Below are 15,586 nucleotides of genomic sequence, written 5' to 3'. Positions count from 1 at the left end.
AATTACTGCTAAAATTGAACTATTTTCAGCTCTTTTAGCATGGTCAGCTATCCCTATTCAGCGCATAAGCATTCTCACTGCTGTTTCGCAGGAACAGCTCTTTCTAGTTATTATTCCACCAGTTTTCGGCACCTAACTACTTCTGCATACTTTCAGCTATTTCAACAATTTTGGTATCAAAATGTTCAGCTCTTTCAGCAGATTCCTGCTTTCATTTTTGGTGTTTCTAACTTTTACACTTTTTAATATATTCTACTTTTATTCAAATTTTCCCGTCATTCAAATGAATGGAAACTGCTTTCAGCTCTTCTAAAACTTCCTCCTCTTTCCAACCTAATTACTTCTGCATGCTTTCAGCTAGAGATACCATTCAAACTTTAAATGGGTCACAAGACATTCAGCTATTACCAATTGTTTCAGCTTTTTAAAATCTTCATCCAATTTTGAAATATGACAGTTTCAAAAACATGAACATTTTGCCCATTCTTGGTTTTAAAGAATGAGCACACAGTTGAGTGCGTGCTGATAAGTTTAAAATTTTTCAGTTTTTTAAAACAAATTCCTATAACTTTCATACAGTTTAACTTAGAGAAACAAATTATACATTAAAATGTAGGTAAACTTGTCCTCTTTCAGCTAATATAACTACTAAAGAGCTCACAATTACAGAATTTAAGCTATGAGCCATGAACCGAGATCAAACTCTCAAATTCTCTGACTAACTCCAATGTTAAGTTTTGTAGTACACAAAAAAAATCACAAAATTCCTTCAACCAATACCTCAGCAACAGAATTACTGCTAAAATTGAACTATTTTCAGCTCTTTTAGCATGGTCAGCTATCCCTATTCAGCTCATAAGCATTCTCACTGCTGTTTCGCAGGAACAGCTCTTTCTAGTTATTATTCCACCAGTTTTCGGCACCTAACTACTTCTGCATACTTTCAGCTATTTCAACAATTTTGGTATCAAAATGTTCAGCTCTTTCAGCAGATTCCTGCTTTCATTTTTGGTGTTTCTAACTTTTACACTTTTTAATATATTCTACTTTTATTCAAATTTTCCCGTCATTCAAATGAATGGAAACTGCTTTCAGCTCTTCTAAAACTTCCTCCTCTTTCCAACCTAATTACTTCTGCATGCTTTCAGCTAGAGACACCATTCAAACTTTAAATGGGTCACAAGACATTCAGCTATTACCAATTGTTTCAGCTTTTTAAAATCTTCATCCAATTTTGAAATATGACAGTTTCAAAAACATGAACATTTTGCTCCTTCTTGGTTTTCATGAATGAGCACACAGTTGAGTTTGTGCTGATAAGTTTCAACTTTTTCAGTTTTTTCAAACAAATTCCTATGACTTTCATACAGTTTAACTTAGAGAAACAAATTGTACCTTAAAATGTGGGTAAAATTGTCCTCTTTCAGCTAATGTAACTACTAAAGAGCTCACAATTACAGAATTTCAGCTATGAGCCTTTAAGCGAGAACAATCTCTCAAATTCTGACAAATTCTCTCGCTAACTCCAATGTTAAGTTTGGAAGTTCACAAAACACAGCTTCAAGTGTGTTCAACCTGCTGCTATTTAAAAATCATTAACTCAATTTAAATGAAAACTTCATTGCCGCGTTCCTCTAAGCCTTCTGCTTCTGACGGTCTTCAAATTATTTTCCTCGCTCTTCAACTTTTGTCACAGGAGGTCATAGTATACCATTTCTGCTCCTTCTCCTGCAGCTCTGCTGGGTTTGAGTTCGTTAAGCCGCACCTGTTACAAACATTGCTCTCACTGAGGACATCTCTCTTCAACTCCTGTGCTACATATTACACTGCAGCTATTACTCATTTGACCTTCTTTATAGAATATTGTGCTAATTAATAATCCAGCAAATGCTTTTCTAATAAAATTCAACGTTGCTTTTGCTACTTTGGCATCTTCAGGTGTCTTCATTACTTCAACCTTTTTCATTCCAGCCCATTGTCTCTTCTCTCCACTTTTCTGCCTTCATCTGGCTCCAGCTCCTTTCACAAATACCTTCCAGGCCTTTTACAACTTTTGGCTACATGTCCACACATTTCTACATTGTTCTTTTCACTTTTGGTTTTGCATTTCCCTTCTTTTCTTCTTCTCCTTCTGTTTTTTTTTAACCCTTCAGCTTCTCTTCGCTTACACTTCTGCCATTTTCAGCCATTTAAACAGTTCTGCCTTTTTTCAATCAGCTTCAAATCCTTTCACTCATTTCTTTTTCAACTTCAACGTGTTCTCTGTATTCAACATAACTGTATTCGACATTTCTGTATTCTACGTGTTCTCTGGATGTTCTCACATACAGAGAACACGCTTCAGGACTCTTAAAATTCAATTTAAGGTTCCAATTAAGCCAGCATATCCATTCCATGACACCCTTTTAGAATGACTCAGCAAAATTTCAAGACTTTTCATTCTGCTAGATAGCCTTTTGGGTTTTTTAACCCTTCACTGACACTTCTGCCATTTTTCAGCCATTTAAACAGTTCTGCCTTTTTTCAATCAGCTTCAAATCATTTCACTATTTTCTTTTTCAACTTCACAATTCATTCAACCAATACCTCAGCAACAGTTTTTACTGCTAATATTTTTTTTTTGACTGTTTTCAGCTTTTTTAGCATGGTCAGCTATCCCCATTCAGCTCATAAGCATTTTCACAGCTATTTCGCAGGAACAGCTCTTTCTAGTTGTAATTTTCTTTTCCACCTTAAAAAACAAACAAGTTGAATCATAAACTTCAAGAGATGATAAACCATGAATGTCGTTCCCATAAACAATGCACATCAGTCTGTGTCAGTCAGTCCAGCAGCTGACATTTATTTCAACTGAGACAAAAAGAGGTACTTAACATGGACACCATTTTTTTAAGTTTACAGTTACAAAATTAATTGAAATGTCCACACAGCACAAATGTGGGCTAGTTTAAACATAACTTAATGTAATCAATGGTTCAATATGTTCTTAAATGATAAGTAAAGTGTTCTGACTACTCTTCATTTGCACCTGCTCCTTTAAAATGTATATAAGATGATGTCAGCTATTTATTTTGTACATGATTTAAATAAAAATTTTAAAAATTTTAGAAAAAGAAGCCGCATTTCATGAGGAAAACACAATGTTGTCATAACTTTTTGGGATTCAGCTCGTTCATGCTTGAACTATTTTCTTAGCCACCTCACAGTTGTGGATAAACTTCCGCTCTACAAAATGTCAAATAAAACACGACAGAAGCAACTTTTCGCAACGAAATTTGATATGGATTACCAGTGCACACCAGTAACCACTCCGGTGAGTTGATGATTTTGAAAACGGACGTTTATGGTGCTTTTACGGACCTTTGTAGACATGCACATGACTTGCCATTCTGAAGCAGGTTGAGATGAATCAAAATTAGGCAAATACCGGAGACAGCAGTAAACATCAAAAAAGCGGTGAGGGGGGTTCTAAAACATTGCAGACGACTCAGAAAAGAGGCTTAATGTTGAAAATACCGCAGTTCTCCTTTAACAACCATCATGTTTTTAACATTTCCTCTCATCCTTCAACCATCTAAAGATGGTTTTCCCTCTTTCAAACATACAAAGTGAAGAGAAACGTTCATTGGTTAATTCGGCGAACAAATGCAATTACGTTGAGCTCGTTTTTTTTGTTATTTGTGAAATAATGCGACTAAATAATTGAACATAAATGTGGGTAATTGTATGGCTGCGGCATTAAGGCAGATGTGACAGTAAAACAGATTCAATTTTACATTTTCACAAACGAACTGCAGCTTTGCTCATAAACCTGTTCAGGATGGCCAATAAAAGTGGCACACCTGTGTGATTACATAACTGCTTTCATGCATTAAAATCATTTAAGGTATTCATTAAGCGTGACTGTGATCGTTCCTGACTTCTTTTAGTGTCTTCAGCTGATGAAAATGAACTGATTTTATTGTAAAAAAGAGGAAAATTGAGCGTTATAATTCTTTAAGATCATGTTAACTAATTACTTTTTGTTTATTACACAACATAACTGAAGGCTCTGCCTCCCATTCTGCTTTTAGAAACTCTGGGAACCTGAAGTAAGCAAAGTGCTCTGCTGGGAAAATATCCAACTGTGAGATGTTTAAGACATGCTGTATGCATAAGTTATATCAATGTGAGGTTGTATCATGTCCGCTCCTTCTTCTGCATCTCTATAAAAGGATTCTTCCTGCAGCAGGATAATAAAACACACCTCAAAGCTTCTCACTTTGGCTGACCCCGCCGTTAAATAATGTTTCTGACACTTTAATGAACAGATTAAAATTAAGTACAGCTTGTCCAACTTCAGGTTTATCAGAAACAATCTAACTCTTGATCAGCAAAATTGTACTTTGACACTATGATCATGTCACACATGTCCTATTGTGTAACACGTTGGGCATCGGCCTGTAAAATGATACTAAAACCGATTCATTTAGTTTATAAACCAGCTCTGAAAGTACTAGATAAAAAACTAAGAACGTACCATCATTGTCAGATACTAAAAAAACATGAGCTCTTTTACCGGACATCTTAAAGCTCGGCTGCTGGAGGAACAGCACTGCTGCCACAATCCTGCCTAAACATGTATATGTGTTTTATGATCCACTAAACTCTTCATTGTTCTTGCTTTTCTGTATTATTTTCTGTCCTATTGTGTTTTCTCTCTCTGTAATTATTCCCTCTTTTCACACTGGCCATGAAGGCTAACTATTCTAACTGTTGTTACTGATTTTACCATCCTGTGTTGTTGACATCAATCTGCCGAAGGGACTGAAGATGGAAATAAGCCGTTGGCTATAATCTTGCATATTTACATGTATATGTTCATTAATATGTATTGTCCCTGCCTCAGCTCTGACAATGTTTAAATCCAGGCTGAAAACAGTTCTATTTAGCTGTGCATATGACACCTGAACGTATTTTATCTGCACTCTTCACTTTTTAATTAATTAATTAATGATTATTTTTAATGGGTTTTTATTTTTTTTAATTATTATTATTTTTTATTTTATTTTATTTATTTATTTATTTTTTAATGATTTTATTGCCTTCTTGTGATTTTATGTAGCTGTGAAGCACTTTGAATTACCTTGTGTACGAATTGTGCTCTATAAATAAAATTGCCTTGCCTTTAAATAAATAAACTCAAACTCAATTAAACTGTATTCGTTTTGTTTTAAATATGAATTCATGTAGCTTAAACAACTGTATTAATCAGTTTCTGTTCCTTTTGAGGGGCGTAAGTTTCCATTCCTGGGAAACCCAAAGTTACCCTCGGCTGCAACGCGAGTGACGTCACATGCTCGGCCGCGCGATCCGGATTCAGATGTGTCGCAGCTTTCTGTCTCAGATTGGCTTCTTCTCATTGGACTTTGGTCCGTTCAGCCTGTAAAATCGCACAGATAAGTCGTGAGACGCGTCTCCTATAAAAGCCTCAGAAACTGAGCTGAGATCCGCAGATGATCTGAGACGCTGCAGAGGCTCCTGGTTTTATGCAAGAAAAGCTCTAAAAGCGACAAACAATTCACACAGATTCCTATTTCCAAAAGAAGCTGAATGATGAGGTGAGTGCCTGGAATCAGCATAATTAATTACCTTATTAACCTCTTTCTTTACTCATTTTATGGAGTATGCATACTTGTTTATTCCCTCCTGCTCAGTGTTAAATCCAGGGGCGATTTTAGGATCTGGTCTTTAGGGGGGCCCAGCCCCCAGTGCTCACAGAGGCACATTATTTCTCACTAATTGAGGCGAACTAGTAGCCTGGGAATTCCCATGCTGCTTTGCGCTCGATTTCATTCTCACTGCAAAGTCAGCCTGGAAACCACCGCCCTTATTTTTGCTAGAGTTTGGGAACCAATCACAGAACAGGGGGGGGCAGCAGCAAGACGATGACAACGTCTATGCGCTACACCGAAGCTTGTAGAGCGGACACAACGTTACCGTTCAATGCAGCCTTAGAAAGTGTTTCGGAGTAGATTCACCCTGGGGTCATTTGAACCGTGACATCCAGCCAAGTAGCCCACCCGAAGTTTTTCCGATATTGGCTGAACATCAGCTGAGTTACTGAGTAATAGCTTAGTACAAGCGCTAACGGACCCTGGCAGTATCTCCAAAATTACCACACTAAAATCACATGTCATGACACCAAACTTCTACAGTAGTACAAATATGGTCTGTACTCACAAAACGATGCATTTGGAAGTTTGTACATAGTCCAGGAGTTTATTATTATCATCAACACAAGCCTGATAGCTTTTCTGCTGCTAAAGCTTCGTTGACGTCACTTCTGGGAGCTGGGAGCTTCAAAGTAAGATGAGGGTTGATCTACTACTGTAGACAACAAAGCAAGGCTGCTCAATTTCTCCATTATTAAAATAAATTCACAACTCTACAACATAAAAATTCATGTAGAATATAGCATATAGGCCTACTTTGTTGTCAGTTTAAGTAGCTTAGAGCGCAAGTTTACTTTTATTTTCCATTTTTTTCTTCTTCCTCGTCGAATTTCTGTCGTCATCTGGTATAAGTGATACAATTGGCTATGAATCGCGCGCAAAGCAGCATGGGAAGAACCTGACGTCATTTGATAGACATTCGTAGCGCCCAATAAACGGCTCTAGGCATTCGTAAACCACGCCTCAAATACGAGAAAATGCACACCTAGTTCCCAGACCACCATCTCATCGAGATCGTGGACGCGTCAGCCAGGCTAGCGAACTAGTACATTTATAAATTTTGGAGCCGTATTAGTTTTGCTTTGAGTAGTGTTTTCCCCTACAACATTCAATTTTGACCTCTTCATTTCAAAAGAATGTGGCTTGACAGGGATAACAGAGAGCCTGAGACAAATATTGAAGATAACCCATGGTCACTAAAATAATGCATCCTTCAGCAAAAAAATTGTGTTTTTGCATAATGTAATATTTTAAAAATGTGCTGAGCCAGGGGGTGCCGAGCTATCTCACGGTGGGGCCTTGGCACCACTAAAAATACCCTAGCATCGCCCCTGGTTAAATCTGTCCTGCCATATCCTCATATCGTCCGTCTGTTCGGTGTTTCTTATGAAAAGGAAAAGTTCAGTAGTTGGAATCTTTAAAGCATCGTGTGATAAATATTTCACCTCAAAACTACATTCAATGTTTAAATCCAGGCTGAAAACAGTTCTATTTAGCTGTGCATATCACACCTGAAAGTATTTTATCTGCACTCTTCACTTTTAAATGAATTATTTAAAAATTAAAAATTAATTAAAAAATGTATTCAATTATTAAAATTTTTTAGGCATCTTAGAAATTATATGGCAACAGAGGCTGCAAAAATGTACATGTTCTCTCTTATAATGTCACATATTAATTACTGTCTACCAACATGGGCCACTGCAAACTCCACAACATTAAAGCCGATAATATCTTTATATAAACAAGCTGTCAAGATTTTAGATAAAAAACCAAGATCTTTTCATCACTGTCCAATACTTAACAAATATAGGCTTCTAAGTTGGAACAATCTTGTTATGTTTAAAAATTGTTGTCTTGTATATAAAATCCGACACAGCTTAGCTCCACCACCACTCTGTAGCCTGCTGCAATTTAGATCATCTGTAACCAGTGTTACTAGAGGGGCTGCCATAGGTGATTGTGTAGTGCCTTACAAGAAATCAACTTTTGGTCAGTCAGTTTTCACTTATAAAGCAGCTGGTCAGTGGAATACAATCCCACAAAACATAAGAGTCCAGTTCTTATAGTTCATTCAAATTCAAATTAAAGAAATGGCTGATAGACAACCAAGTCTGTCAGCATTAGTGTATGAGATTAGAGGGGGGTGTGTGTGTGTGTGTGTATGCGTGTGTGTGTGTGTGTGTGTGTGTGGATCTCTGGTGTATGTGTGGGTGTGTGTGTGTGTATGTATCTTTTGTGGATGTGTGTGTGTGTGTGTTGGGTTTGGGTGGGTTGTAGACAGATGTGTAACACATCTGTTTTTTATATGTATTGTAATTGTTTTATTTTTGTTTTGCTTGCTTTTTTGCTGTAATTTATTCTTTTAATTAATAGGTAATTTTGCCATGCTCCAACTAGCCTTTTGGCTATAATTGGGTGCATTTAGATTTTCTTTGTAAAATGTCAATTAGTGTACACTGTCCCTCTATAACAAATAAAGTTATTATTAATAATAATAATAATAACAATAATAATAATAATAATAATAATTTAATGATTATTTTTAATGGGTTTTTTATTTTTTATTTCTTCTTAATGATGAAAGTTTTCTTACAACTATTTTAGATTAGTTTGTTTTTAGATTGGAAAATCTTTTATATCAGCTTACATGTTACTTACTCTGTTTTAAGTCTGAAAAAAAAAAAAAAGATTAATAAGTCACACTCTGAGTCCTGAAAGGCAAAAAAAATAGGCTCATTATTCTCAGTGTTTGTTCTTGTAACACTCAGCAGGGGAGCTGGCTCTGACCACCAGCAGTTTCCATGCTGATGACTGGACAGACTGATGGAAACATGCATCATTCATCAGAGTCATGAGTGCAGCAGTTCTGGAATCATTGCTGCAGCTGGCTTTAGTTTGGACTGTTGTTGTTGTGGCTCCATCTCCTGGTAGGGAAGAGTATTACAGAACAAAAGACGAGGAAAATTAGCTTCAGTTTGATTTCAGCCTCTTGGGGCTCATAGGGTGAAACAAAACTGTAGTGGCCATTTGTGCATAAAAAAACGAATTAAACTTAAACCAAACAAAATCAAAAGATCACTGATGCACCATGGGGGATGTGGTTTAACGCAGGAAAAAGAAGATAAATGTCCAAGATGAATTCTTGCGTTTTCTGATTATTTTTTTCCAAACAATAAAACAAACTAAAGAACAAAGAAAACCTGCTGCCGATGGCCCACCCAGGTGCATGCTGGGACTCCAGGTGCCCAGTGTGACCCAATTACCAAAAATATTCTAAACAAATAACTAACAAGGAATATTAGCACTGAAATCAATCAAATAAAGTTACTCATAATTAGCCAATTAAATTTACAACTAGAACCAAAAAACAAAAACTAACTTTACAAAATAGCTCCTACAAAAAACAAAAGGTTTTCAGGGGAAAAATTTGTGGGACGAGTTTTTGGAAGCTTTTTTTTTAACTTCTTTTCATTTAATTGAAGTTCACATCTGTGGTATTTATGTTGCTTTTATTTTCAGAATCATCAGAACTAAATCAAATCAAAATCAAATCCAGTTAGCGCTCATACTGACGTAACGACGTAAGCAGTACCTGCGAGCCTATACTGGCGTGATCTGAACATTACATCACTTCTTTTATTTTTTTTTCAAACTTGAACTCAAAGTTATCTGTTACATCCACAACAATATTCCTCCTGAGACCCAGAGAAAGAAAAGTTTTTGGATTTTTTTTTTTTTTTTTTTTACACCACATAAGTCTTTGGGGTGAAAAAAACATTACTACAATAAAAAAAATGTCAAAACATAGAATCACTTTTATAAACACTTTTAGATTCAGAACAGACAAACTTGTCTAAAGATAAAGTTTCTTTTTTTTTTAAACCGACCACTCTTTTCAATTCTTAGCTAATTCAGTCCATTTCACAGTCCTTTTTTTTTTTTTAGTCCATGTTGCCTGTTTTTTTTTTTTTCAAGCTGTATCAAAAGCCTCGTTTCCACTATGCAGTCCGGTACGGGTCGGTTCAGAACGGTTCCCCTATTTCAGTGTTTCCATTACCACGAAACCGTACCGGTCCCATGGAACCCGTTACCATGGAACCCATGGTTCCCATGTCTGTAACCCTTCTGCTTGGGGTACCCAGCACACCGGACCGGTTCCAGGCTCTGCTCTCCGGTGTTGGTGAGGAAGCTGTGCAGCGGGAGCTCGATGGCGCTGTGCCAAACCAAAAAGTTTTCCAGCTGATCGCCGCAAAAATGTCAGAGTGTGGTTTCAACCGGACCGCGAGCCGGTGTGGCATTAAGCTGAAGAAGCTTGGAGGCGGTTCCACATTATGGATGTTATTTGCTATTTACGCTTCGGCTCCACCCACCCCTGAGGGTCCCCTTTGTACAGCTGACCCCAAAGAGACCCGACCCGTACCGTTCTGAACCGACCCGTACCGGACTGCATAGTGGAAACGAGGCTTAAGTCACTAAGGCAAGGCAATTTTATTTATAGAGCACAATTCGTACACTAGGTAATTCAAAGTGCTTTACAGCTACATAAAATCACAAGAAGGCAATAAAATCATTAAAAAAAAACAAAAATAAAAATAAATAAATAAAAAAAACATAAAAAATAATCATTAATTAATTAATTTAAAAGTGAAGACTGCAGATAAAATACTTTCAGGTGTCATATGCACAGCTAAATAGAACTGTTTTCAGCCTGGATTTAAACATGGTCAGAGTTGTGGCCTGTCTCACATCTTCTGGAAGGCTGTTCCAGACTTTAGGAGCATAAAACTGAAACGCAGCCTCACCTTGTTTAGTCCTGACTCTGGGCCCCAGCAGGAGACCCCTCCCTGAGGCAGGAGACCCCTCCCTGAGGTTCTCAGAGCCCGAGTTGGTTCATATGGCTTTAACATGTCAGAGATGAGCTTTGGCGCTTGACCGTGAAGAGACTTGTACACAAGCAGAGCTGTTTTAAAGTCTATTCTCTGAGCGACAGGAAGCCAGTGCAGAGACCTGAGCACTGGACTAATATGGTCGTATTTCCTGGTTGTAGTCAGGACTCGAGCAGCAGCGTTCTGGATGTACTGCAGCTGTCTTACAGCCCGTTTAGAGCCCAGTGAGCAGGCCGTTACAGTAGTTTAACCTGCTGGAGACAAACGCATGGATCAGTCTTTCTAAGTCTGGTTTGGACACTATTCCTTTGATTCTGGCAATGTTTTTTAGATGGTAAAAAGCTGCTGATGTTATTGATTTAATGTAGCTGTTAAAGTTCAGGTCTGAGTCCAATATTACCCCGAGATTTCTAACTTTATTATTAGGTTTTAGAGAGAGAGTCTCAAGGTGACTGATAACACTTTCTCTTTGTTTCTGTGGGCCACAGACAATGATTTCAGTTTTGTCTGAGTTTAGCTGGAGAAAATAGTTTTGCATCCACACACTGATCTGTTCGATGCAGTGACACAGTGTATCTACAGGCCCGTGTTCTCCTGCCGTCAGTGACACGTAGATCTGAGTGTCACCTGCATAGTTGTGGTAGGACACATTATAGCTGCGTATTAGCTGGCCTAGTGGAAGCATGTACAGATTGAACAATACGGGTCCCAGGATTGACCCCTGGGGAACCCCACATGTCATAGCCATTTGGTCTGAGACACAGTTACCAATTTCAACAAAATATTTCCTGTCCTCCAGATAGGACTTGAACCAGTTTAAAGCACGACCAGAGATTCCCACCCAGTCTTCTAACCTCTGTAATAAGGTTGCATGGTCAACTGTGTCAAAGGCAGCACTCAGGTCCAGCAGAACTAAGACTGTGACTTTACTTGCATCTGTGTTCAGGCGGATGTCATTTGTCACCTTGATCAGAGCTGTCTCAGTGCTGTGGTGGGGCCTAAAGCCTGATTGGAAAGTATCAAAAGCATTGTTAGACAGGAGAAAGTCATTAAGCTGTTGGTATACAACTTTTTCTAGGACTTTGCCTAAGAATGGCAGGTTTGATATGGGCCGGTAGTTGTTCAGGACTGTGGCATCAAGATTGCTCTTCTTTAGAAGAGGCTTAATGACAGCGGTTTTTAAGGCCTTTGGAGATGTTGACTAGATGAGCGAGTTGTGGTAACAAACTGCTCAGCACAGACTTTAGGATTCTAGTGGGCAACTCATCAAGGCAGCACGTTGATGAACGTTGATGAACACTGAGGTACTGTGGAGGCTGTCGGTGCCTAGCAGGGTACCTTGCCCACACTGGGACTGCGTCTGCGGTGACCTCTGCGGTGATAATGGCGAAAACGAGGCGCCGAAAAGAGATTGGGTTTGGGTCACGTACGCATGGAATGTTTCGGGAGGGTATAAAAGATTGTCACAAACTGAGGTCAAAGGGAATTTCCGGCATTCTGAAATGTACACGTCTCTCTCATGTCTGAGCGAGTCCTCTGTGCCCCGGCAGCCGAGATCAGTCGTGAACGCCGGCAGGTAGGAGATCTTTTTCCTAACCATCAAAGCGGCAGATGTCTGCTGTTTGGGCATACAGTGTGACAGCTTTTTGGAGTTTTTCCCCAAATTAAAGAACACAGGAGATGGTGCGGGACCTGCCTCGTGAGTCTCTTATTGTTTCCTCTGCGCAGGGGGGGCTGCTGAAATTATTTAAAGAAAACTGTTGCGCATAGAAGTGCTGAATGTTTGAATTAAGACAACATTGGGCGAACAGCAGCTTGTGTGATGTGTTGTGAAGCAGGTGGCTGTGAAGGAAGCCAGTCGTGCTGTGTTGTATAGGGTAGAAATTGTGAAGGACTTGTCGCTCAGCCCTGGCAGGAATAAGTCGATGAGCTTAACCTGGAATTGTGGATACGCTTTCGGAGCGGGCAGGGTGTCGTCAGAGTACGTAAATCATTCGCTCATGGTGATGTCTTGATGCCAACGGCCAACCTTTAATGCATTGAAGGGGGGATTACCCACGGATTAAGGCCCACACTAGCTATTAATGCCGTCGCTACGTTAGACGACCCAATCTCACGACGTCTATGGTGAAAGTTGTTGATTGATTGTTCACCTTCCGGCTCCGTTCCACTCCTCACAGTGAACGATGGCAACCGAGAGAGAAAGACTGTTGTTGGAGTTGGAGCTCGTTGATGTTGAAATGCAAATCATTTTGACCAAATGTTGACCGGCACACAGTAAACTCTTTCAGAAATGGCGGTGTTGTTGTTCTGAGAGGAAGGAGCAAATAAGGAAAAGTGATTCCGGAAATGATGTTGTTAGCCGACCAATCACAACCCTTGCGGTCTCCACGAGTCTCCGTCTCCTCGATGGATAGATAGGACGGAGAGCGTCTCCGTCGAAGGAGAGGGCTCTCCATAGCTCTCTGTAGGCGACCATAAATCACCCTTAAAGGGACAGTTCGTCTCTTTTGACATGAAGCTGTATGACATCCTATATCAGCAACATCATTTCTGAACATCTTCTTACCCCCTGCTGCGTCCTGTGAGCAGAGTTCCAGCCTCGTTTTGGTGTTGATGAAGGTAGTCCGGCTAGTTTGCTGGGGCTTAAAAAATAAAGCGTTTTGCTTCTCAAAACAATATGTGTTCAAAAGAGTAATACATTTGCATCACAAAATCGTCCATCTAGAAAAAGTCAGACCTCACATCGCTTGGCGCTATTTTTGCCTCCCTTGATATCAATGCGTCGAGCCACCTGCCGATAGCCGCGCCTGTTACGGTGTTTGCTGCAGGCAGTGATACGAAGGGAGAGAAAATAGGGCCAAGCGATGTGACTGAAGGCATCTTTGTGTGTATTACAAAAGGACCCTGAAAGGGCGAAAGGTTCTGACCACTTGTTCCTGAGGAACTTTTTTGTTTTGTTTTTGACTGTAAGAGTTCACAATGTGATTATTGTAATCATCTATTTCTCTGAGCAGATTGTGTCATCTCTCTGGTCATTAATACGTCTTTTTAAATGCTTTTCCATCAGTGCTGCTCAGAGTCAGTCCAAACTGGAAGCCCTGGAGTGTCACTTCACCTGGGGGCTGGACCTCAAGAAGGACATAATTCTCCGTCTAAAGGGTACGCTGGAGGACATCGGCACAGAGGAAGGAAACAGCTGGCTGGGTCACATTTACAACCTGCAGGGGTTCATCCAATACAAGTTGGGCTCCTTTGAAGAGGCCCTACGTCTCTTCAGCAGGGCCACGGAGGCCTTACACCAGCTGAGAAACGCAGAGGAGGGTCCCTGGTTGGTGGTGAACTACGGGAACCGGGCATGGCTGCACCATTATCTGGGCGAAGAGGATAAAAGTCAAGATTACCTGTCAAAGGTGGAAGCCCTGATAAAGAAATACCCATCTCCACTACAGGATGAGCTCCACCCAGAGATCTTAGCAGAGAAGGCCTGGACTCTGATGAATTTTGACAAAGACAAGAAGCTGCTGGCAGCAGATTACTTCCAGAAAGCCTTCAAGATGAAGCCAGACATGGTGCAGTGGCAGACCAGCCGGGTGGTGGGGTTGATCAGTGTTCATAAGCACAGTGACACAGACCTGGATGCCATCTTGGAGGAGATCAGTAAGGCCAGAGAGGAGGATCCAGAGAACTTGTACCTCGCTGCTCGTGACCTGCGCCAACGTGTCAGGAGAGGAGAGCAACTTGAAGATGAGTTACACGAGTTGGCCAAAAAGATTTTAATCAATCCTGTCAGCAGCTACAGCGGCATGAAACCACTGGTGAGGCTGTACAGAGAACTCAAGCTCTATGATGATGCTGTTGATGTGGTAGAGGAGGCCCTGAAGAAGCATCCAGATGAGCCCTACCTGAAGAGGTGTGCTGCACTCTGCTACAAATGGAAAATCACTTCTTCCAACGACCACCCAAATCAAAGAATGCTTGACAGAGCCATCAGTCTGACTGAGGAGGTGATCTCTCTTAACCCTCACGATTCATTATCCAAGAAGATCGACCTGGCAGACATACATGCAAAGTCAGTTCGGGGCCGGATGACAGCCGATCAGATGTACAAGGAGCTGCTGGAGGCAGATCTGCACCCTGCACAAAAACAGATGCTCTACAACAGCTACGCAAGATACTTGTTATGCGATCGAAATGACAGGCAGAAGTCGATTCGGTATAACATGAAGGCAGCAGAGATACCTCACCAGGGCTTCTACAGGCAGAAAAACATCAAAGTGCTGCAGAAGATCGCAGAGCGAGGCAGGGACAGAATGTGCGGAGAAATCCAGGAGTTTCTTGCAAATCTGCAAGATTCTGAGTCTGAGTGAGTTCTTAAAGACACGGGCTCCAAATCTGAAGAGAAAGCTTTTCACATCTGTGTGTTAACAGCTGAGCTCAAGATGGAGGAGAGGAAATTTATTCTCATGCTCACATGTCTTTCTAAAAAAAAAATTGTTTTAAAAGTACTTCCATTTCTTAAATCTGTGTCTGATATGTGATAGTTTTAGAAAGAAGACTGTAATGTTTGCAGTGTGACACAAAACTCAGTCTCTGCTTTTATAAACAGAACAGATGCAACTAGTTAGAGCATAAAATGCTGCTTTTAAGCTGTAATAACACTACTGAACAAATATGTTCATGAAAAATATCTTTTTCTGGTGACTGTACAAGAGTTTTATGTATTCAAATATTTTATGTGAATAAAATGTGCAAAACTTAACACGTCTGAATATTTGATGTTTCCTTTGATGTATCCGTTCAATACAAACTGTGAGCTGAATAAACTTTCTCATCAGGCATCTCTACAGAAAATGAATTGTTGGAAAAGAACAAACATTTTACTGGGTAAAGTTCAACTGAACCAGAAGCTCTAACAGCATCAAACTGATAAACAACAGCAGCAGAAACTCCAGAAAGAACCAGAACAGAAGGAACATGTCT

The 15,586-nt window shown here is 39.9% G+C and overlaps 1 protein-coding gene across 1 annotated transcript; it reads left to right on the top strand.

Annotated features, from left to right (window-relative positions):
* Positions 1 to 5,456: 5,456 nt before the first annotated feature.
* Positions 5,457 to 15,350, top strand: LOC142399946 (antiviral innate immune response effector IFIT1-like). The gene is made up of 2 exons (XM_075484505.1): positions 5,457 to 5,600; positions 13,674 to 15,350. The coding sequence occupies exons 1-2, from the start codon at positions 5,593 to 5,595 to the stop codon at positions 14,971 to 14,973; spliced, it is 1,308 nt and encodes a 435-aa protein (XP_075340620.1). The 5' UTR covers positions 5,457 to 5,592; the 3' UTR covers positions 14,974 to 15,350.
* Positions 15,351 to 15,586: the final 236 nt, after the last annotated feature.

This window comes from Odontesthes bonariensis, chromosome 15 (assembly GCF_027942865.1).
Source record: "Odontesthes bonariensis isolate fOdoBon6 chromosome 15, fOdoBon6.hap1, whole genome shotgun sequence".
In the NCBI taxonomy this organism is placed as follows: Eukaryota; Metazoa; Chordata; class Actinopteri; order Atheriniformes; family Atherinopsidae; genus Odontesthes; species Odontesthes bonariensis.
The sequence above is the reverse complement of the archived record's forward strand: the minus strand, read 5'-3'. Positions and strand labels throughout refer to the sequence as shown.